The sequence below is a fragment of the Gracilinanus agilis genome, chromosome 2 (genome assembly GCF_016433145.1).
Source record: "Gracilinanus agilis isolate LMUSP501 chromosome 2, AgileGrace, whole genome shotgun sequence".
In the NCBI taxonomy this organism is placed as follows: domain Eukaryota; kingdom Metazoa; phylum Chordata; class Mammalia; order Didelphimorphia; family Didelphidae; genus Gracilinanus; species Gracilinanus agilis.
In genome coordinates, this window is record NC_058131.1 from 390,364,394 (window position 1) to 390,389,284 (window position 24,891).

The window sequence follows — 24,891 nt, forward strand, 5'->3', positions numbered from 1 at the left end:
ATTCTTGCCTGGAAATAAAACACTCCTTTATATATGTGACCACCTTGAGAGGAAGGACTATCTTTTGGCTGTCTTTGTATCCCCAGTGCTTAGCACAAGACCTATATTATGTGTGTGTGTGTGTGTGTGTGTGTATATATATATATATATATACATATATATATGTATATGTATATATATATATATGACATTTAATAAATGCTTGCTGAATGACTGATGATATGTGTGCCTCCCTCTACCATTAAGCTTCTTGAGATCAGGGACTTTCTCATATTTGTAGTTGTGTCACCAGCATTTAGAATATAAAAATGTATTTAAGAAGTCTTTTCATTGATTTCTTTAGTGTGGTATAATGAAGCACTTAGGTTTGGAGTAAGCATACCTGGATTTGCATCCCAGCTCTCCTGCTTACTTTGTGGCTTTGGGCAAGTTACTTCTTTCTCCGCCTCAGTTTCCTCATCTGTAAAGTGAAAATGTTTGAACCAGACAATACTGAAGTTCCTACATAATTCTAGATTCTCTGATTCCCCTTTGAAATCTCAAGAGGAAAAATGTTAGTTGATTCACATGCAGAATGAGATGGAGGCTGAGGAGAAGTTCTCAGTTTGGGTTCTTTTTGCTTCTCGTCTCGTTCTTACTGTCCTCCCTATCTTCCCATCCCAATCTAGTTTGGGGTTTCCCTATGTTGCAGCTATGAGATAAGATTTCTAGGACTTCTAACTCAGTCATTAACACAGGCCCCAGATTTTCCAAGGAATGGTGTTAGAGCTTAAAGATTTCCCAGCCCCCGTGTGGCTAAAAGATTCTTTTACTTTGTTCTCTTGGTGTCAGAACCATAGTCAAAGAGCTGAGTGGCAGGTATCTCTTTTGTTTTGTTTTAACTTAATTTTTAAAAATGTATTTGTTCATTTGTTACATTAAAGTTCTCAGGTATCTCCCACCCCTCCCCTCTCTGTACTGGAGAAGACATTATTTGACCAAAAGAAATGTATCTATAAAACTATCTTACTTGTTTCTATTTGTGATTTCTTTTTCTGGAGGTGGAAATATACAAATTGTTCTTTTAAAAACAAACGAACAAACAAAAACCCATTGCCTTTCATCTTAGAATCAATGTGTATTGATTCCAAGGCAGAAGAGTGCAAGGGCTAGGCAATGGGGGTTAAGTGACTTGCCCAGGATCACACAACAAGGAAGTATCTGAGACCAGATTTGAACCCAGGATGTCTGGTCTCTAGTTCTGGCTATCAAATCACTGAACCACCAAATGCCCCACAAGTTGCTTTTCAAACAATATTTTAGTTGCTGTATATAACGTTCCCTTGTGTAATGGGGGTAATTTGAGGAAAGGTGTGTGGTACAAGGGAATTTTGAAAGGAGGTTATCAGGGATTTATTAAGATAGTAAATCTAGGCTACAGGTAAACTGGAATAAGGAGATCCAGGATATAATAGGGCTGAAGTCAGGAGTTTAACACTGAAGGAATAAGATCTTCAGGGAGAGGGAGAATTAATCTAACAGGCAAATACAGCAGGGCTTATAGACCAGGACTCAGACTTAAACACAGGCTGAGGGAAATAGACTAAACTGAAATTAACAACAGGCTTAGTTAATTTCACAGGAAGGGACTTGTTTTGAAGTTACACCTTCCTCCAAGATGGATACCCGGCTTCCCTTCAAGCCCAGAGTATGTTAGTTCTTTCCCTCTTCTTCCCTCTCTTAATAACTAACTGATCAATTATACTAATAAATCTGTTAAAACACAAAAGGGTTTATTATCTTTAAAGGTTGATGTGTCAGGAAAATGGATCAAAGGAAGCCCTAACAGTTGTCTCAGGAACCTCAGGTGGGGGAAGGGAGGCAGAGATGGAGTCTGAGTAAGGACCTGCCTTTAACTCAAGCTTACAAAGTGCTCTTGATATCTAAAGGGAATAAATGCTGACTGACTAGTTTCTTTATATCTAATATTGTCAATTATAATTAACCCTTCACGAATTTGAACTCCTCTCTAATTACTCTCCTTATTAACTCCACAGACATATAAGGTAAGGGAGGGAAGGTAGGAAATAATATGGGAAGGAATATATAAAGGGTTTATCCAAAAATAACAATTTCCTAAATAAATATTTCAAAGCTAGGCTAAATTTCAATTCTACAGATAGGTAAGGAGGCAGCTTGGCTGGTCAGACAACCTCCCTCCACGGGAGACCCAAACCACCTGAACTTTCCTCAAGATTCCAAACCTCTAACTGCTTTAGAACTCAGCCAAAGCTTGAAAAAAACTATATGACCCCCTCTCTCTATACTACACTTGGCATTTTGCTCTTCTTAATTTCATGTAGGTCTTCCCATGTTACTGATTTTTAAATTAACCTGCTCATCATTTCTTCTTGTGCAGTAGTATTTGTTCACGATCATATGCCACAATTTTGTTGGTAACATATGATTGTGATGAGTACCTCTTTTTACCTCTACTATAGAGCCTTTATCTAAGGCAGTGATTCCCAAAGTGGGCGCCACTGCCCCCTGGTGGATGCTGCAGCAATCCAGGAGAACAGTGATGGCCACAGGTGCATTTATCTTCCCTATTAATTGCTATTAAAATTTTTAAAAAAATTAATTTCCACGGGCGTTAAGTAATATTTTTTCTGGGAAGGGGATGGTAGGCCAAAAAAGTTTAGGAACCACTGCTCTAAGGGATCAGAGCATACCTCCACACTAACACTCTCTTGTGTTTCTCTCCTTCCATCCTCAGAGGTCTTCAAGCCTTGCTTCATCTGTTCAAAGCAAATATCGGCACAGGTCTTCTGGGGCTGCCCCTGGCCATCAAGAATGCAGGCATCATAGTAAGTGGGGAGCTGAGAAAACTGGACCTAGTCTCACCAGATTTGGGGGAGATGAGAGGGTTTTCAAGACTTTGGTAATCCTTTGAAGGCTATTGGAGAAATGTTTCACAGGCTCGACTTTGTTTATTAGAATCAATAATAGCAAAGAATACTCTTAGCTCCCCAGAAATGTCTTCTTCCAATGCATCAGCACGGTGTGGAGATTAGTGTGAACTCTCAGATCTCTAGTGAAACACAAACCCTAGCATAACCTAGCTTGAGCCTAGAGGTAGCACTTTGAATTCAGGCAAGGTAATGAGACTTTTCATTTGGAGAAGGATCAGCCTAGTTACCTTGAGTTCATCATTCAGGTAGCCTGCAGTGTGATGGAATCAAAGGCTATAGCAACTTTTCTTTTTTTTTTTAACCCTTGCCCTCTGTCTTAGAAGAGATACTAAGTTTTGGTTCCCAGACAGAAGAATGACAAGGGCTAGGCGGTTCGAGTTAAGTGACTTAACCAGGGTCACAAATTGAGGAAGTGTCTGAAACCAGATTTGAACCCTGTCTCCAGACCTGGCTCTCTATCTCCTACTGAGCCACCTGCTGCCCTTTAGCAATTCTTAAAGATGCTAAGAGATGAAAGGATAATGATCTGCCTTCATAAAAGGAGTATGCTCACTGATAAAATTGTAAATCCTTCAAATTTTCAAGCAAATAAAACTTTTACAAAACTTTTTTTCCCTATAATCTCATTTTGCCCTCAGAAAAACCTTATGAGGGTGGTGGTATAAACATTACTTTCATTCTACAAAGGTAGGAGCTGTGACTCAAAGAGGTGAAGGGATTTACCGAATGTTACAGAGGGATTTAGTGTCAGACCAGAACACAAATAACATAGATCTTCTGACAGTATACACACCGATGAAATCTCTGATCCCTCAAGTTTGCAAGCAAATAACCCCTTATACAAAGCACTTTTGTATCTATGCTCTCATTCTATACTCAGAAAATCTTTGTGAAAGTGGTGGCATAAATATTAACATTACCATTTTACAAAGGTGGGAGGTAAGGCTCAGAGAGGTGAAGGGAGTCACTGAATGTTACAGAGGGAGTTAGTATCAGAACCAGGACGGGAATAACATGGATCTTGTGATTCTGAAGCATGTGCTTTTCCATGACATCATTCTGCTTATCAAGTGAAAAGTTATTGATAGAATCAGGACTTCTGCTTGCAAAATAATCTGAAGAACATATGATTAGCCTATCATACCCTAGCTTGGGGCTTCCTTGAATGTAATGATAATAGCACATATTTCTAAATGTAAAAATGATTGATGGAGAGAATCCCAAAGGTATGTTAGATAGACTTGTATGTGCCTGTGTGTTAAGCCTATCTGAGTAACTTCTCCACCTCTGCCCTGAGGGTTTCAAGGGGATTATCCCTGTGAGAGCAATATGATCAGGGATGGACAAGGACCGGTTGCCAGATAAAGGAGCTTCAGAGATGTGTTATAAACAACTGGCCAGGGCTTTGCGAAAGGCCTGTCCCCCACCCCCCCCCCCAAAGTCCTTTCTGAACCCAGTTCAATGGCGGGGAGAGCAACAATAGTGGACAGCTTCCGAGTTTTGCTTAACTGAAGCTTGATAGAGTTGCCTCCCCAAGTATCCCCCTCTCACCCTCAGCCCAATTTAAGGATTCCCAAGGAATTCTAATCTGACTTCTTTTCTCAAATGGGTGGTTTATTAAGTCAGGTTCAAGGAAGGGATAGGGTACTAGGGTCAGGAGACCCTATTCTACCCCACGAGAAGTGTGGGGATGCTGGCCTATGCCAAGCCTATGGTTTTGGCTTCGAATATTCTTCTTCCTTCTTCTATTACTATCAGTTAACCTAATCTAAAGAAAGGTAGCTAGTGTCTCTCTTTAATTGGCACAGAGTAGAGTAGAGTGTCTCCAGGCTGGCTCAGCGAGCCTTCCATGTCCAAAGACCCCTCCAGGCACTGCAGATGTCTAACCCCTCTTTGGTATTGTACAGGAGAAAACAGGAACACTTTCAGGTCTTCAGGCACAAGGGATAGAAAGGGAAAACCTCAGGTATCCAAATGTTGAAACCAGAGGTGAGGTAAAGTCCTCCATCTCTCACCAAGTCCAGAGATGGATCCCCTCCAACAGTTCTATCTCCCACAATCCCCTGTTGCTCCTTTCAACTGATGCTCCTGCCCTTCAAGCTTGCATACAACATTCCAAAAGTCTTCTCTCTGTGCCAAATTTTCTTTTCATAAAGCACTTTAAAATTCAAAACATGTCCATCATAATTCAAGGAGGGAGCCATTATATATACACATATATTATAAATGAGAAAAATGATTAATTTTTTAAATTTTTAAATGAATCTGAAGCATACCTGAATTCTTCAAGGATGCATGACTCTTTGGTGTAGGCATACTCTACACCAGTGATTCCCAAAGTGGGCCCTACCGCCCCCTGGTGAGTGCTGCAGCAATTCAGGAAAGCAGTGATGGCCACAGGTGCATTTATCTTTCCTATTAATTGCTATTAAATTCTAAAAAAAATTAATTTCCAGGGGGCTAAGTAATATTTTTTCTGGGAAGGGGGTGGTAGGCCAAAAAAATTTGGGAACCACTGCTCTATACCTATTAATTCAATTCAGCAAATGATTATTAATATGTGCTACAAGTTTACTGCAAAAGACTAAGTATGCTCAGGGGATAGCCAGGTCTGAAGACGAGAGGTTCAAATCCAACCTCAGACACTTTCTAGCTGTGTGACCCTGGGCAAGTCACTTAAACCCCCCCCCCCCAATTGCCTAACCCTTAGCATTCTTCTGCCTTGGAACTGATACTTAATATCAATTCTAAGAGAAGGTAAAGGTTAAAAAAAATAAGACTATGAGTGAAAGTGTTCACCTTCTTTAACAGAGGGAGTTTCCTCATGTAGGCATTCTCTATGTCAATGAAACCAAAGGTTCAGTGTGTGTTTAAAATGTGTCTCTAATTTTGGCAATTTTGGTTAGGGAAACACTCCATTATGTGACTCACCAGATACCTGTGGCAAGTAAGTATCAGAGTTAGGATGAAGACAGCCAGGATTCCTCTCCTCAGTCTAGTGTTCTTTTCACCACATTGAGCTGCCTCTAGTAGTTTTGCATTTTCATGTATTGATCTGTTTCAAACATGCAGAATACCAGTGGCCAAAACAGTCTGTGCCCAACCTCATAAGTCCTTAGGACAGATCCCTCTCTTTCCTTCTTATTTATTTATTTATTTTTATTTTAAACCCTTAACTTTTGTGTATTGACTTATAGGTGGAAGAGTGGTAAGGGTAGGCAATGGGGGTCAAGTGACTTGCCCAGGGTCACACAGCTAGGAAGTGTCTGAGGTCATATTTGAACCCAAGATCTCCCATCTCTAGGCCTGGCTCTCAATCCACTGAGCTACCCAGCTGCCCCACCCCCCTCTTTCCTTCTTGTTTGAAAGAGACCACCTTGGCTTTCAGATTTGTCATTGTTCTCTAGGGCACGAAATGGGATTTAGAATTTATGAAAATTCAGTCAGCTAGCATTTATTAAGCATCTACCATGTTCGTGGCCTTGTGCCAAGAGCTAGAGATACAAAAAGAAGGCAAAAAACAAGGGACTCATAGGCTAAAGGGGAGAAAAATGCAAACAACTATGTATATAATCCCCCCAAAAATACACACACACACACACACACACACACACACACACACCTGCTGCAATCATGCACACGCCCACAATAAATTAGGGGTTGTCTCAGAGAGAAGACACTAAGATTAAGGAGGACTTGGAAAGGATTCTTACATAAGGTGAAAAAATTAGCTGAGACTTCAATGAAGCCAGGGAAGCCAGGAAGTGAGATGAGGAAAGAGGGAAGAAAGAATGTTGGGTGAAGGAGTGTTGGTTTGGAGGAACAATAAGTAGGCCCAGTATCACTAGATCACAAAGTAGTAGGGGAATAAGATTTAAGAAGACTGGGAAGGGAGAGGTGGTTTGGTGGTACAGGGAATTGAGAGTCTGACCTGGAGACAGGAGAATTTGGATTCAAATCTGGCCTCAGACATGTCTTAGCTGTGAGATCTTGGGTGTGTCACTTAACCCTAATTGCCTAGCCCTTATTGGGTTTTTAATTTGGAATTGATATTTAGTATCAGTTCTAAGAAATTAAGAAATTTTTGGTAGAAGGGGACCAAGTTTGGGATTTAAACGTCCTATAGAGGAAGTTATATTTGATCCTGAAGATAATGGGGAGCCACTTAGGCTTATTGAATAGGAGAGTAATACAGTCACTCTTGTTTTTAGGAAGACTAGTTTGAGGCTCGGGTCCCAACCGCCTCCCCGCACCCTCACTTCTCTTGATCCGACTGCCCGCACCCACTAAATTTGATGTGATCCCAGGCCAAGCCGACCGCTGCCCCACTCGCAGCTCCGCATGCCTCCTCCCACCCCGTTCCACCCCGCTCCACTCCGCACTCCCGGGAGCTCACAAGCCACAGACATTCCCCCTCCCTCCCTTCCCCCCTCCCCGCCCTCATCCCCAACTCCACTCCACTCCATTCCCGGCCCCAGCGCTGCTCCCTGCCCCCTCCTCTTGCCTCTCTCACTCCCTCCTCTTCAGTCCCTTCCTGCACCATGAGCGAGCAACCTGAAGCCAGATAGGGAGCAGAGCACCGGCACCGGCACCGGCACCAGCACCGGCTCCGACTCTGGCTCGGCTGCAGCTTGGAAGAGGAGGTCCGGACACTGTTCGTCAGTGGTCTGACCCCTGTACACATCAAAGCAAGAGAATCGTATCTTTCTCTTCCGGCCATTTAAGGGGTATGAAGGGTCACTCATCAAACTCACATCAAAAGAGTCTGTAGGTTTTGTGACTTTTGACAGCCATACTGGGGCAGAAGCAGCAAAAATGCGCTGAATGGCATTTGTTTTGACTCCGAGAATCCACAAATCTTACGGTTAGAGTTTGCAAAGGCCAACACTAAATGGGCAAAGAGCAAACTGATGGCAACACCAAATCCCACTAGCATTCACCCCGCCCTCGGGCCTCATCGCAGGGGATCCCTAGGATCCCTGTGACCTGACAGGAGCTGCTCTGATCCCCCCCTGGGCTCCTTCCCATTGTACACTACAGAGCTGATCACTGCCATCGCACATGCTGCACTCACCTACCCAGCTGCTGACGCCGCCACTGCTGCTCTGCACGCTCAGGTCAGCATTGGAACCCCGGAGCCTTCCACTTCATCTTGGCTGGATGTTCGTCAGTAGTCTCCTTAAAAAAGAATCCTCTCCTCCTGCCCTTTCAACAAAAAAGCATCTTTAAGTAGAATGACAGGGCAAAACATAAATTCCTCTCCCCATCTTTTCTCCCCAGGTGGGTCCTCTCAGTTTGCTGGTGTTAGGTATCCTGATTATCATGCCCACCACTTGTCTCCCCCCAAAGAAGGAAATATCTAGTTTGTTTTATATTTCCCATTGTTTCCCTGCCAGAGAGCCATCCCTTATAACAAAGAGAGCAAGTGGGGGGAAAAAAGACTAATTTGATAAATGAGTGGAAAATGAATTGGAACGGGGAGAGATTTGAGGTGGAGGGACTAACCAGCAGGCTATACCAAAAAAAAAAAAACAAAACGGGCACAGAAGTAGTGGCAGTTTCAGAAGAGAAAAGGAAGCATATCTGAGAGATGTTACAAAGGTAGAAATGACAAAACTTGGCCATTGATAGAATATAGAGATGGAGGGTGAAATAGAGGGATGAGTCAAGGGTAGCACATAGGTTGCAAGCCTGGGTGACTTGGAAGATGGTAGTACCCTTGATGGTAATAGAGCAGTGAAAGAATGGAGAGTTTGAAGAGCAAAATAATGAGATAATTAATGCAGAGCATTTTTTGTCTTTACTATTCCTCTTTTCTTTACTCACTATGTCACCCTCTCCAGAGCCATGTTCCAAGAGTTTGATCTTCAGCAGCGAGAGTTGGATTTTGATCATTTTACAAATGAAATCTCTCCTTCCTCTCCCCATCTTTTTTCCCCAGGTGGGTCCTCTCAGTTTGCTGGTATTAGGTATAATGGTTATACACTGTATGAGCATCCTGGTGAAGTGTGCTCACCACTTCTGCCACAGGTAAGACATGCCTCTTCCTTTTCTTACATGAAAAAAAAAAAGTGAGGGACAGCTGGGTAGCATAATGGATAGGCCTGGAGTTGGGAGGACATGTGTTTGAATTTGACCCATGACACTTCCTAGCTGTGTGATCCTGAACAAGGCATTTAACCCTAATTGGCTAAACCTTTCTGCTCTTCTGTCTTAAAATTGATACTAACACAGAAAGTAAGGGTTTTTTTAAGTGACTAAAATGTCCATAACCTTGGACCCAGAACCCACTAGATATATAACCCAAAGAAGTCAGTGATAAAAGAAGGGTTTCATATACATCAAAATAGTTGTAACAGCACTTTTCAATAGTAATAAATAATTGGAAATATAGTAAATGCCCGTTGATTGGGGAATGGCTTAAGAAGTTATAATACAGGAATGTTATGTAATTGTAATATGCCATAAGAAAGGAGTAATGAAAACAGGGAAGTGTGGAAATGCATCTATGAACTGATGCAAGAGTGAGGTAACCAGATGGAGAAAAGCAACTTATACAAAGACTACAACAATATAAATAAAATGACAAAACAATAGAAACTGAGAGCAGTGAAATTTCAGTTAAGCAGGATTGTCACTGAAGAGGTTGTCTGCTGTCTATAATGGCAGGTTTTTTTCAATGTGTGTGTTAGGGTTATTGAGCTGATTTTTTTCTTCTTTGGTCCTTGTTATGAATAATGGTTCTCTGAGGGGCTGGGGAAGGGATACATTGGTGAATCTAGGTGATGTGTAAACAAAAATATTAATAAAATTTACTTAAATGAAAAGAGCAATCAAACTAAGAACAACTTAGAGTTTGTGGTGGGATGATCATTAAGATGAAATAGTACAGGATAAGATAGGAGAATTTTAGGGCAGGACCAGATAAAATTAGATATTTAAGTTCTGGTTTAGTTCATTTTTATAAATGAAGCATTCAGATATAAAAAGGTTTAGTTTAGTAGCCCAAGGTCACACTTAGGAGGTAAGCAATAAGACCTCCAATGGAGCCTAGATCTTTCCACTTAACAGCTATGTGGCTGTCTCCTTATTTTCCAAAAAATGAAATTTAAGTCCAGGGAAAAGAAGCATGTCCAAAGTCACATGAGTCAGGGACAAAGCTGGAAATAACATCCAAGTCTTCCAATTCCTGTGTTCTCTCTACTATACCAGCTTCAGCCTAATTGTAAATGAGCAAATGGTTTCTGCCTGGATTCACTGATCATTCATTTGGTGATTTGTTCATTAAATGACTGAACTCATGAAAATGGCTACACTCCTGTGCACACTCATATCTATAGTATAATCCTACCAATGCAAAAAGGGTAATTTGGTGGCACAATAGATAAGTAGATAAATAGATGATATAGATAAGACTCCAGCCAGTACTGGAGTCAGGAAGATTCATCTTCTTGAGTTTGTAACTAGCCTCAGATTAGCTGTGTGACCCTGGGAAAATCGCTTAATCATGTTTGCCTCAGTTTCCTCAACTGTCAAATGAATTGGAGAAGGAAATGGCATCTTTGCCAAGAAAACTCCAAATGGGGTCACAAGGAGTTGGATACAACTCAACAAACATGACCAATGCAAGGCTTCCCTCAAGAGAACTGGAATCAATATCATACTTCATTCTCTTAAGTACTTTCTAAACATTTTCTTTTTATCTTTATTTTTCAAAGTCAATTTGATGCCTCTGGGAAGAGAAATCTAATTTATATTTTGCATAATACATCGTATACTAAAAAAAAGGCTTTTTTGGTTAGTGCTTACTTTATTCCTTTTAATATGTTTCCACATTATATTATCTCCTTTGATCCATATGAGTTCAACAGGGCAAGAATTATAATTCCAATTTGACAGATGAGAGGTTGAGTGACTTTCCTGAAGCTCTACAGCTAATTATTCCAATTTACTTTCCATTAGAATCAAACTCCTTTGAAAAGTTATCTACCTTAGATGCGTCTACTTCTCCTCTCATTCCTCAACTCCTGCAATCTAGTTTCCAACCTCATCAGTCACCTGAAATTACTCCAAAATGAACAATGATCTCTCAGTTGCCAAAGATGATGGTCTTTTCTCAGTCTTGATCTTTTTTTTTTTTAATCCTTACCTTCCATCTTAAATTCAATACTGTGTTTATTGGTTTCAAGGCAGAAGAGGTGTAAGGACTAGGCAAAGATGGTTAAGTGACTTCCCCAGGGTTACAGATCTAGGAAGTGCCTGAGGCCAGATTTCAACACAGAACTTCCTATCTCTTGGCCAGGCTCTCAATCCACTGAGTCACCTAACTGCTCATTTTCCTAACTTTTTTGACCTGTAGGCTATTTGGCACACTTTTGACCACTCTTTCTCCTGGCTACCTCTCTCTGTTCTTTGCTCATGACATTCCTTATCCCATGACACTTCCTTCGCTCTGGCCATCACCCATGCTTCGAATGGAATTCTTTATTACCCCTTTCTCAGAGCCCCTCTGTTCCTAAAGAGTTGCATCATTTTCTAGGTGAAGTCTTTTTTGATTCCTGCAATTGCTAGCACTCTCCCTCCCAAATCTCCATGTCTTGATTTGAAGTACCTTGTTTGCATGTGTATAATTTATTCCCTTTGTATTTTTTGCTGCATATATTTTTGCATTCACTTGTCTCCCTCATTAGAAAGTAAGTGCAGTTTGTACAGGGACTGTTCCATTCTTTGCACTAGTATTCCTAGTGACTTGCACATAATAGGTGCTTAATAAATACTGCTTGAATGTTGATTGATCTAGAAAGGGACTACAGAAGTCATCTAGACCAACCCCTACTAAGAACAAGGATCACCACAGCTCGGGGGCTCAATATATAAAATGCCAGGCCTGGAGAAGGGAGGTCCTGGGTTTAAATCTGTACTCAGACACTTCCTAGCTGTGTGACCATGAGCTTAACCACTCTTCTACCGTGGATCCAATGTTTCGTATTGATTCTAAGACAAAAGGTAAGGGTTTAAAAAAAAAACAGATCTCTATGACAGCAATGACAGTTACCCAAACTCTGAATACTTTGAGAAAATAGTAAGGTCACTATCTCCCAAGGCACCCTTTTCCATTGTACAGCAGCAACGATCTTCACTTCCCTGGGATTGTTATCCTCATTTTACAGGCAACTAAGCAGAGGTTAGTGATTTCCCCAAGATCACACAATTTATAAGTATCTGAGGTGAGATTTGAGCTCAGCTACTTCTGGCTCCAAGTCCAGTACACTATCTGTTGACTTTTAACTCTCTTCTAGAGAAACAGTATGGTGCAGTAAATAGTGTTGGACTTGGAATAAGAAAGTACTGGGTTTGAATCTCACTTGGCTTCCCTGAAGCTCAGTAGTTAAAAAAATCAAATCCTTTCTTGGATTTAGCATAGATGAAGAAGGTAAAGTCTCAAAGAATGAATTACTTACTAACTGATGCAACAACTCTCACCAATACTTTCATGAAAAGTAGATTAAACTATGCTCTCTGTCTCTGTCTCTCTATTCTTCTTCGCACTGGTCTTTTACTCATTGTTATCTTATGGTTTTTAAAACTAATGTTTACCAAGTGCACAGGCATACCCCTTGCCTCGAACAGAATTATTCTATCCTCATGTATCTCCTTCATTACATAATTTGCTATTACTTTGTTGTGATTAGACAGGAGAACCATTCCTTGATGCCAATTAGAACTATTTTTTCTATCACAAATAGTGTCACACCCCTAATCTCTGTGCTGTGGAAAGGATAAATGTAATTATAACAGCAGTAGCAGCTGGCAGCTCTATAACATTTTACAGTTTATTAAGCACTCTTCTCATAATAGCTCTTCTAACATTAACCCTATAAAATAATCAATGTAAGTATTATTATCCCCATTTTAGAGATGAAGAAATAGAGGCTCAGGAAAGGTGCAGTGATTTGCTGATGGTTTACATAGCTTGTAAGAGGTAGAACTAGGACTCTAGTCTAGGTCTTCTGACTTTATATTCAGTACTTTCCCCTTACGAGATATTGCTTCTTATGACCTTGGTATTCACATATATTATCTAGAATTCCAATTTTTGTTCTATCTAAAATCGCAGCTCTTACAAGCTATAGAAGCCCTTACTCAAAACTAGTCCAGGCTCTGGAATATTAAGTCATCTGATACATTCATTTAAGAAACATTTATGTAGCCCCACTTCACCTCACCCTCTTAGAATTCCTTGATTACTTCAAAACTCTGTTCATGCATCACTTTCTACATAAGTCTTTCCTCTCCCCAGTTACTACTGTCCTTTCTTCCAAATAATTTCATCTTTATTGATATTGTATTCACTTATTTATGTGCATATTGGGTTCTCTCGATAAAATGTAAGCTCTGGGGCAGCTAGATGGCTCAGGGATTGAGAGCCAAGGATGAAGATGGAAGGTCCTGGTTCAAATCTAGCCTCAGACACTTCCTAGCTGTGTGACCCTAGATAAGTCATTTGATGCTAATAGTCTAGCCCAGTGATGGGCAAACTTTTTAAAGAGGGGGCCAAAGGAAAGGAAATGCTCATCTGAGTGTTGTTTCTAAGGCAACTCTTTCGAAGTTTCATTGTATTGTACCCTACTTGTTTTCATCAGATTAGGAATAATGTTGGGATGCTGGATAGAACATTTCAGGGGGCTGCATCTGGCCCACAGGCAATAGTTTGCTCATCACTGCCCTTACCACTCTTCTGTCTTGGAACTGATACTTAGGATTGATTCTAAGACAGAAAGTAAGGGTTAAAAAAAAAGAATGTAAACTTGAGTTTACTGGTTCCTTTTTGGTTTTTCCCTCTTGCACATAGAAGAGTGACTGGATTGTTTGATTGAATATAGATCACTGTGTTATATACTTTTCAGTTGCCTTAAATCATTTTTCAGTTATGTCCAACTCTTCAGGACCCCATTTAACGTTTTCTTGGAAAAGATACTAGAATAGTTTTGACTTCATTTTTATAGATGAGGAAAATGAGGCAAACAAGATTAAGTGATTTGCCCAGGGTCACACAGCTAAAGTGTCTGAGACCAGATTTGAACTTATAAAGTTATGAACTTATGAACTTATGAAGTAGGAATTCAATAGGCAAAGAAGGGGAGGAAGGACATTTTTGATGCTGGGGAGAGCATGAGCAAAGTAATAAAGGCAAGAAATGTTCAAGGCAATTTTCTCTGATAATTTCTTGTTAGATGCTATCTAATCTTTTTCTTTTTATCATGATGTTCTGGTAAACCAATAATTCTTAAGCTGTCTGTTCTAGCTCTGTTCTCAAGATCTTTGGTTGAATCAATAAAGTATTTCATATTCTCCTCATATTTTTCATTTTTTAAATTTTGTTTAATATATTCTTGCTGCCTTGTGAAGTCATTTGCTTCTAGTTGTTGAGTTCTGTTTTTTAAAGACTGAATTTCATCCCTGGCTTTTTGGTCATCCTTCTCCTTCTGGTCTTATTTTCTTTGTAGATTATCTTTTGCCTTCTTTGCTTCATTTTCAATCTGGTCAATTCTGGCTTTGAAGACTTTATTTTCTTGTTTTAGTTCATGTATTTCCTTTTTTCAAATTGTCTTCAGCCTCTCTAGCCTCTCTTAATTGCTTTTTTAGTTCTTGAAGTTCTTGAGTTAATTGAATTTTGAGATCTTCCAAAGCCTGTGTCCAGTTCTCTGGAACTACTTCCTCTTTTTCTATTTCTATTTCATTTGTTCTCTTTTCACTTCCTCGAAAGAAGCTGTCAATTGTCATTTCTTTTCTCTTTTTCTGTTGCTTACTCATATTTTTCCTTCCTTGTTCTGCTAGTTTGAGCAGATGTATTTAGTGATCTTTGATAAAGATCTTCCCCCAGCTGGCAGTGGAAGTTTGTAGTTACTTTCTCTGCCATCTGAAGATTTCTTTTATGTCCAATTGTTGGGATTAATCCTGTATTGATTGGATTAATCTTACTGCTTAATCTTCCCTGAGGCTAAAACCTCAAGAGGAGGGAAAAACAAACAAACAAACAAAAGAAAAAGCTGTGGGAGACAAGAAGGAGTGTTTTTACTGACCTGACCTCTCCAACAGTGGGGTACCCCTGCACTGTCCTCTGTGTTTGAGCTGATTTTCTTTTCTCTTGAAGCCCTGTGTTCTCTATTTTGGCATGAGGAAGCCAAGCTGTCTTTGGTCTGGGGTTTGGCTCTCTCTAAGCCACCTTCTTCTGGGTGTTTTTGCTGTGTTTTGCTGGTTTTCTCCTCCAGTCATCTCTCCAGTGCCTGTGTTTAATTTCCCGAGTCTGGTGCCAGCAAGGCCCTCTCTCTGGTCTGGTGCATCCACCCACCCTGAGATTTCCCAGGCCCCTGGAGACTCTGCACAGCATGTGGGGATTCCCCTTCTATGCCCTCAAACATGACAGTTCAAGAATTGAAGCCTTTTTCTTGGTGTACCTCTTTAGTTATGCTGAAATAGGGTTCCCCCTGCTCTGTCCCATTATTAGATTTGGTCCTCTTTCTTTTCAAAGAGCATTTTTTTCTACCTCGGTGTGTAAGGGTGTGGAGGTTTTAAGATTCACTCCTTCTAAGCTGCCATCTTCCCTGAAAAACCTACTGATTAAATAGGAACTGATTAAAAACAAAACACTGGTATAGAAGGAAAAAGTGAAAGAAGAAAGGACAGGACTAGGATTGAGAATCAAAATGTCTGGGAATACACAGTTGATAATTATAACTCTGAATGTGAATGGGATGAACTCGCCTATAAAACAGAAGCAAATAGCAGAGTGGATTAGAAACCAAAATCCTACCATATGTTGTCTACAAGAAACACACATGAGACAGACAGATAGACATAGAGTAAAAATGAGAGGATGGAGCAAAATCTATTGGGCTTCAAATGAGAAAAAGAAGGCAGGGGTTGCTATCATGATCTCTGACAGAGCCAAAGTAAAAATAGATAAGGTTAAAAGAGATAGGGAAGGTAACTACATCCTAATAAAAGAGAGTATAAACAATGAAGAAATATCAGTACTCTCAATATGTATGCACCAAATGGTATAGCTTCCAAATTTCTAAAGGAGAAGCTAGTGAAGCTCAAGGATGAAATAGATAGCAAAACCATACTAGTTGGGGACCTCAACCTTCCCCTATCAGATTTAGATAAATCAAACCAAAAAATAAATAAGAAAGAGATGAGAGGTGAATGAAACCCTAGAAAAATTAGAGTTTATAGATATATGGAGAAAAATAAATAGGGACTAAAAGGAATATGCCTTCTTTTCAGCAGCACATGGAACATTCACAAAGATAGACCATGTAATAGGGCATAGAAACATGGCAAACAAATGCAAAAAAGCAGAAATAATAAATGTAACCTTCTCAGATCATAATGCAATAAAAATAGTTATTAGTAAGAATACATGGAGAGGCAAACCAAAAACTAATTGGAAATTAAATAATATGATTCTCCAAAATAATTTAGTGAAAGAACAAATCATAGAAACATTTAATAATTAATAATCTCCCCAGAATCTAGACAATGAACCTGTTTGGAGAAAGCACCATGAAGATGCCTGAAGAGCCTTCACTGGATCATGAAGATCCAAAATTAACTTTGAGGTGCAGTTGATTGAACTATGGGGAGTTGGATGCATTTGTTTTGAATGTACACTATTATGCCAATAGGGGACTTCCTCCAATTGGTTTTTTGTCAGTATGGCTAGTTTTTGTCCTCTTTTCTTTTATCCCCAAATTTCTGTAATTTAAAAGTTATGTTTACAAGAGCATTCAAGGAGACCAGTCTCTTTCTGCTCTCAGTGGAGAATGTGTTAGTGGAAATGTGGGGTCCTTGGTCTTAATATCAAGATCCATGATATAAACTTCCTGTGGATGCTTAGGGAACTTGAGAACTACATTTCCCATGATTCAACGGGCTTCCTGCCATTACGTGTTGAAGTAAGACAATGTAAACAGAAGCTTAAATAGGGAGATTGAGATTGGTATGCTCTCTTTCCTGTGAAACAAGCTAGGTGGGCAGAGGTAATGGCAGGGCATTTGAATTAGATCTTAGCAGGCACATGGCCTTTCTTAATTACTAATATGGCTTTAAATAAACTATTAAATATTTTTAATATATTCATCTACATCAATATTATTCATAACAATACAAAGAAGATTCATTACCACCTACAGAGGCTCCTGTGGCTGCTCTCTTCTTCTTCATCCCCTCCCTGCCTATATGACCTCAGTTCAAGTCCAGCAAGACTTACTAACTCAGATACCCTGCTCAAACTCTCAGTCACTCACATCTCCAGATTTCCAGTTTGGAGAGAATATGCTTCTGTTTCTGCTGCATCTTTCTCATACTGGCTTTTCCCTCTTTCATCTTGGGACCCAGGAAGGTTGGAACCTGGAACTGCTAATATTTCTTTTTCTCCTAAGCCTGATAAACTGCTACCTCCTTCTCCCTCTTTGTTTCAGAGTGACTATCTACCTAAAAAAATACATAAATAAACTCATTGACTTTCTCCTTTCATCATGGTCAACCCAAATGTCAGTCTAGCTTGGCTCAACTTTACCACTGCCCAATCCTTGTCCTCCAGTGACCATTTTTTCTATTTATGCTCTCTAGAATTTCTACTCTCTCACAAATGAGTCTCCTTTCATCCTATAGATTTTTCTTTTCAAACTCAGAGAATGAGAATTTGAGAGTGAAAAAGGACCTCAGAAGCCATTTAATCCGACCCATCATCACTATCATATACCTAATAAGTGTCATCCAAACTTTGCTTTAAAGACATCCAATTTAGGGAAGCCCATGACCACCTGTGGTAGCCCATTACACTCTTGAACAAGTTTCAATTGTTAGAAGGTTTTTGTTATGTTGAACTTAGATTTTCTAAGTGACACAGTAGATGGAGTGCCAAGCTTGAAGCCAGGAAGTCCTGACCTGAGTTCAAATACAGCCTCAGATACTCACTATCCGACCCCGAGCAAGTCACTTAACACTGTTGGCCTCAGTTTCCTCATCAGTAAAATGAGCTGGAGAAGGAACTTGCAAACTAATGCAGTATCTTTGCCAAGAAAACTCCAAAAGAGGTCACAGAGTAGGACACAACTGAACAAGATTTTCTTATTCATAATCTACTGTTTCTGGTTCTGCACTCTGGGACCAAACAGAGCAAACCTAATACTTCTTCCACAAAATGAATCTTTAAGTACTTAACAATAGATGTCATGTCTCTCCTCACTCTTCTCTCTTCCAATCTAACCTTCACAGTTCTTCAACCAATTCTCATATGACATGAACTCAAGGCCCTTCAACATTCTGGGTGATCACTCCTGGACTCTCCAGGTTTTCAAAGTCCTCTGATATGAACACAGTGCTGCGGATGTAGTCCTACTATGGCAGTATTGTCAGTAAATAAACATTTATTATGTGCCTTCTGTATTCCAGGCTTTATGTTAAGTGCTGAATGATACAAATACAAATTAGAAAGACAGTTCTGGCTTTTGGTTTGGGGCTTATAGATAGGGATGTCCATGTTACAGAATTATATCTCAGTGGCTCATTGTCACTATGGTTGGCATATTCAAGTGGCCACAGATCACACTGACTTGACAAAGACATCAACCAGTCTCGGGTTTTTCCACTGAAGAAACTCTAGCCTGGGGACTATTTAAGTATGATCCGTGGGCTGACTCATCTTATAGGTGCATGAGGTCCTGCCTGCTTTTTTCTTGCATATTTTCCTCCTTTTAAAAGTCTTAACCCAATAGTTAACTACTGCTTCTATTCATTAACCTCCACCTTTGAATGTTTTTTTCCCTTTGTCCTACCACCATGCACATCCTGCTAGTCTTCAATCCTATCACCCCTATGCCATGCTCTTTCCATTCCTCTTATGTTACTGAAAGAAGTCATGAAACCATATTAACTCTATTCTTTATCAACTCACATTACATAATCTCAAAGGGGAGGGGGGGTCTCCTTTCTCCTCATCTTTTCCTTTCTTCTCAAGTCCCCAAAACCATTCACAAAACTCTTTTTCACCGAGATCTCATTTCCTCCTTTACTTAGAAAATAAAAGTAATCTCTCTTAGTGCTCTTTTCTCCTATTCCATACCTCAAAGCCCTCTACATATTTATATTGGCCTCTCCTTTTTTCACCTAGGAAAAGGGAGTTCTTTTCAATTCGCTGAGGTTAGTTAATCCTCTGTTTATACCATTGACCTTGTTCTTCTCTTCTCTTGGAGGTTGTCCCATCAGTTATTATCTCAACCTTCCTAATCTTCAATTAATCTCTATGTGCCAACACTTTTGCTATTGGCTACAAATGTGCCCAGGGTTCATATATTCCTGGATCAGAAATTTGGAACCGTAAGGAATCTTAGAGACTATCTAGTTCAACTCCTTTGTTTTATATATGGGGAAACTGATGCCTAGGGAGATTAAGTGATTTGCCCAAATTCACAGAAGTATTAAAAACCAAGATGGGTTGTGAACCCAAATCTCTTACTCTGACAGTATTCTACTCACTGTATCAAATTGTCTCATCCTCAAAAAAGAAAAAATACTTTACCTGAGTCTGCCAGCCCCTCAAGTAATCTCACTATACATCTTCTCCCTTCTACAATCAAACTCAAGGAAGAATTATCTACCCTTACTGGCTTTACTTCCTTCCTACCACCCACTTACTTCTCAGAACTGTGTAATCTGATATTTGGCTTCTCTACTTCCCTGAAGCTATTCTCTCAAAGGTTACTCATGCTTTATAAAATCCAATGTATTCATAGTTTTTTTCAGCATATTAATATTCCATTGCCTTCATGTATCACATTTGGTATCGCCTTTCCTCAATCTAAAAGAATCTTTTTTGTTTCTAGTTCTGTTCTCACACAAAAAAGTGCTACTTTGAATATTTTTCTGTATATATGGAACCTTTCTTTTTGCCTTCAACCTTCTTGGGATGCATGCTTAGTAAAGAGTCAAAGGATATGAACATTTTCTTTATTTTTAACCTAATTCCAAATGTCTCTCTAGAGTGATTGTAACAATTCACATCTTCACGAACAGTATATTGGTGTATCTTGCCTTCCACTGCCCCCTCCAACATTGACCATTCCCACTTTTTGTCATCTTTGCCGTCTAGGTGTGGGCAAAACTCTAGAGTTGTTTTGACTTGCATTTCTCTTATTAATTATTTGTAACGGTCACTTATATAACTATTAATAACTTGCACTTCCTTTGAAAGCCATTTATTTGTGTCCTTTGATCCCTCATGCACTGAAGGATACATTTCTTATACAAGGGGATTAATTCTCTATATATTGAGATATCGGACTTCTATCAAAGATATTTGATGTAAAGTTTTCCACAATCAATACATTTTCTTCTTATCTTAATTATGGGTATTTTATTCCTGAAAAAAAAGTTTTAATTTCTTATAACTGAAATTATACATTTCATCCCTTATTTTAAGTTAAGAAATCCTAATGGGGACTGGAACTTCTCTTTTTATTCATCTTTCTAATCCCTTTATCCAGTAAGTCAAAGATTTAATCCAGAGGAATGGGAAAACAATTATTCTAGAAAAATAGGGCCCACAGTGGGATCCCTAATGGAGAGGGAACCAGGCAATTCTGATCTTCTTTCTATCTTTGATTCTAGCTATTCTGTTCTCTCTTCCCTAGATGCTTATTTCCTGCCTGTCCCACAATGAGATTGTTGTTGTTCAGTCGTTCCATTCATGTCCAAATCTTTGTGGCCCCATTTGGGATTTTCTTGGTAAGGATACTAGGTTTGCCATTTTCTTCTTCAGCTCATTTTACAGATCAGAAAACTGTGACATAAATCAAGTAATCATGGGAAAAACTTAAACAAAAAATAATTAATTTTTAAAAAAAAAGAAAGAAAACTGTGGCAGAATTAAGTGACTTGCCCAGGTCACATAGATAGTAAGTATCTGAGGCTGGACTTGAACTTGTGAAGATGGATAGTCCTGACTCCAAGCCCAATGTGTTCCCTTGCTTCCTCTGCCCACAATGAGATCACGTCATCTAAAAACTGTATGTTTCCCTTCTAGTCTTGGCTCATTTAGTGGGAGCACCATTCTGCCCTTACCCCTGTTTTGCTTAAGAGTTTTAGGCAGTGACTCAGACAAAGGCATAAATGGAATACATAACAGATTTGCAGCTGACATCAGACTAGGAGAAACAACAACAATAATAACTAGCATTTATTTATTTGAAGAGTTGCAAAGTGCTTTACAAACATTATCTCATTTGATCCTCTCAACAACTCTTGAAGATAGGTGCTATCTTAACAGATGAGGAAATTGAGGCAGGCAGAGAATTAGTGACTTACCCAGGGTCATGTAGCTTATGTTTGGGGCTAGATTTGAATTCGTATTTTCCAAGACAGAACTCCAAGTCAAGATCTCAATCCATTGCATCACCTAGCTACCCTAGGATATCTAATAAATACTCCAGATGACAAAGTCAAAATCTAAAAAGATCTCAACAGACTGAAACAATAGACTGACTCTAATAAGGTGAAATTTGACAAGGATAAAAGTGAAGGTTAGCACATGACCAAAATCAGCTCTACCACTTCATAAGAGATGTAGCTAGGGCAGTGATGGGCAAACTACAGCCGGAGGGCCAGATGCAGCCCCCTGAAATGTTCTATCTGGTCTCCCAACATTATTCCTAATCTGATAAATACAATGAGTAGGATACAGTACAATGAAACTTTGAAAGAATTGCCTTAGAAACAGACTGACAGATGAGCATTTCCTTTCCTTTGGCCCTCTAAAAAGTTTGCCCATCACTGGGCTAGGGCAATAATCCATCTGGGAAAAATCCTTGGGATTTTAGTGACTACAGATTGAATAGGAATAAAAATCCTGATGGGATTGCCAAACAAGTGAATGCATCCTCAAGCTGCTGGAATAGGAGTCTGGGTTTCCGGAAGAAAGAGACAATAGTTGGGTTGTGGCACTTCCTTGATAAGATCACATCTCAAGTACAGAGCTTAGTTCTAGATGTCCTGGATTTCCAAATAAAGATAACCAGAGAAGCAAGAGGACTGAACACTGTGAAATCTATAGGAAGATCCCTTAAGGAAAATGAGGAGAGAAATAGGATGGAAGGGAGCCAGGACAAATGTTTTCACTTACCTGAAGGGCTATCATATAGAAAAGGAATTACTAACTTGTTCTGCTTTGCCCCAGGAAACAGAACTAGGGCAATTGAGGGAAGTTGCAAACTTGACATAAGGGAAAACTTGATAGCTGTTAATAGTCATCCAAAAGTAGGATGGGCTGCTTTAGGAGGTAATGTTAATAATAATAATAATGCATATTTAATAGTACTTCAAGTTTTATGAAATACCATATTACATTATCCCATTTGTTATCATATATCCTATTTTATAGGGTTTTGAGAATAACAAATGAGATAATACAGTAAGAAACTTATAAGATAGGTGCTACCATTATGCCCATTTTATAGTTGAGGAAACTGAGTTTCTGCTGAGTTCTTTCCCATCTTTGGAACATTTCTAGATGAGGCTGGTTCTTGTATTTGACAGGGCCACTTCAGAAAGGATTCCTGCTCAAGTCAGGGTTGGCCTGGGTGAACTCTACTACTAAGATTCCAAGATCCCAAGAGTCCAGGATTCTGGGTTTCTATAAATCTATGCTCTTTAATAATTCATAAATGGCCCTGATTTAAATTGCTTACCATCAGCGAGTGAAGGGAGGGAAGGGGCAAGATGGTTCAGATTTTATAATATTGGAAAATGTATGTTGAAAATTAATATCACATGTAATTGGGAAAATAAAATATCTTTGGATTTTAAAAAATCTATACTTTTCCACTTCCTAATTACAATAGGTTCTGGCCAAACCAGCTGATGACTAATATTTATATTTTATCTCCCTCCAGGATGCAACGGTCCTTTGTGGACTATGGAGACTCTGTGATGTATGGGATGGAAGCCAGTCCCTTCTTCTGGCTTAAGAGTCATTCTACCTGGGCAAGGTAACATCCTCCAAATCCCTCCCCCTCCACAGGCACGTAACATGCATTAAGTCCCTGCTGAGAAACCTGTTTAGTTTTTTGATCTTAGGAAGTAGAAAAGCCAATGAGCATCATTGACGTTTGCTACTTAGAAAATGAGATACTGACCTGGGGAGCTTTTCAGTTTTCTAGGAGGGGATTATTGTCCTTTCCTATCATTTCACCAAGGAGTTACTTGTTTTGCTATTCAAATGAAAGTCTCAAATTTGTATATCAAATTATAACTATTATTATTACTATTATTAACAATAGCATCAATGAGTTATTTGTTATATCAATAACTATTATTAATAATACTATTAACAATTTAATAATTATAGCATTAAGTTATTATGCCAATGTTATAGTAATAATAATTATTGTTAGTGATAGTTTTTTAATTTATAATTTTCTTTATTTTATTTTAATAACCAACTTCCACATCAGTTTTCCAAAGTTATGTGATTCATGTTGTCTCCCTCTGCTCTTCTCTTCTCCCAGAGTTGACAGATAAGTCAATCTGGGGTTATACATGTATTATCGAGCAAAACACATTTCCATATTACTCATTTATGAATAATCCTATAAAACCAAGACCCCAAAACATCTACCCAAAAAGTCAAGTGATAAGTTGTATATTTTCACCTGCATTTATACTCCAATAATTCTTTCTCTGGAGAGAAGTTCACTTGTTAATAATATCAATGACAGTATTAGTAAGTTATTAAACCAATAATATATCAACTATTTTAATGCTATAATTCACAGTAATGTTAAAAATAGTATTAATAGCAGTTACTTATTATGTCAAAATTCATCTTTCAGCCTTCACTCTAAGGAAACTATGGAAAGATGAACACTTCTTTGTCCAAAAAGGAGTCTGAGGAACTGATAAATGTTCCCAGGGCTCAAGACAAATAGGAAAAATATAAAGAGACACTTAGGAAACAAATAGGTAGAGCTTCATAGAGCAACAGTTAAAACTAACAGCATGCACACTATGGGATTTGCTGGATTTAACTGAGAGCCATTTACCCCCAGATGGAGCCTCTGAAATAGCTAAGATTCAGGAGGAGAATCACCTGCCCTTCATGGAAGGCTTCCACATTAAATTGACTAATGCCATGTAACAATGGCTGAGTAAAACATTTCCTTGATAAGAGGCTTAGGGGTAATGATTCAGAAAGAGGTCTTGACCAAGAGCAATTACAGAAAAATAATTGTCTTTAAGAAACCTGAACTTATCATTGGAAACATATTATGCCTCAACATATTATACCCAGAAGAAACAAAGCCACATATCACTGCAGGTTGCAAAAATTTAACTTACCCAATGTCCTGGAAGACATAATATAGTGGCCAGAATTATTCAATAGAAGTTTGCTATTTCATAGACTAACAGAGAATATTATAAATACTTGCCTCAAAATATACCAGGGAATCAACCAATAAACTGTAGTGGAAATAGAGTATTATAAAGTCAAATTGTTGTCTCTAATTGCCCAGAAATACCATTGATCAATAGAAAATATAAGGCCATAGTCTACAGTGAATACTCCTAACTCCAAACAACTTTCAAAATTATTACTGAAGAGGTCAAAAACATCAGGAAATAGGTTGGGCTAAATGTCATCATTGCCATCTTGTCTATTGAAGTTATCTTGTCAAAACTTTAGTGAGCTAACAGAAGATGAGCTTATCTGCCAAGACTTTTAGTCATAAAAAAGTCATTCTAGGGGGCAGCTGGGTAGCTCAGTGGAGTGAGAGTCAGGCCTAGAGACAGGAGGTCCTAGGTTCAAACCCGGCCTCAGCCACTTCCCAGCTGTGTGACCCTGGGCAAGTCACTTGACCCCCATTGCCCACCCTTACCA

General features: G+C 39.2%; 1 protein-coding gene across 1 annotated transcript in view; it reads left to right on the plus strand.

Annotated features, from left to right (window-relative positions):
- LOC123235598 (proton-coupled amino acid transporter 1-like) overlaps nucleotides 1-24,891 on the plus strand; it is an 80,047-nt gene that overhangs the window by 17,854 nt on the left and 37,302 nt on the right. Inside the window, 2 exon segments of the mRNA XM_044661785.1 lie at nucleotides 2,756-2,846; nucleotides 22,907-23,002. Of these exon segments, the coding sequence (XP_044517720.1) occupies nucleotides 2,756-2,846; nucleotides 22,907-23,002 (187 nt within the window).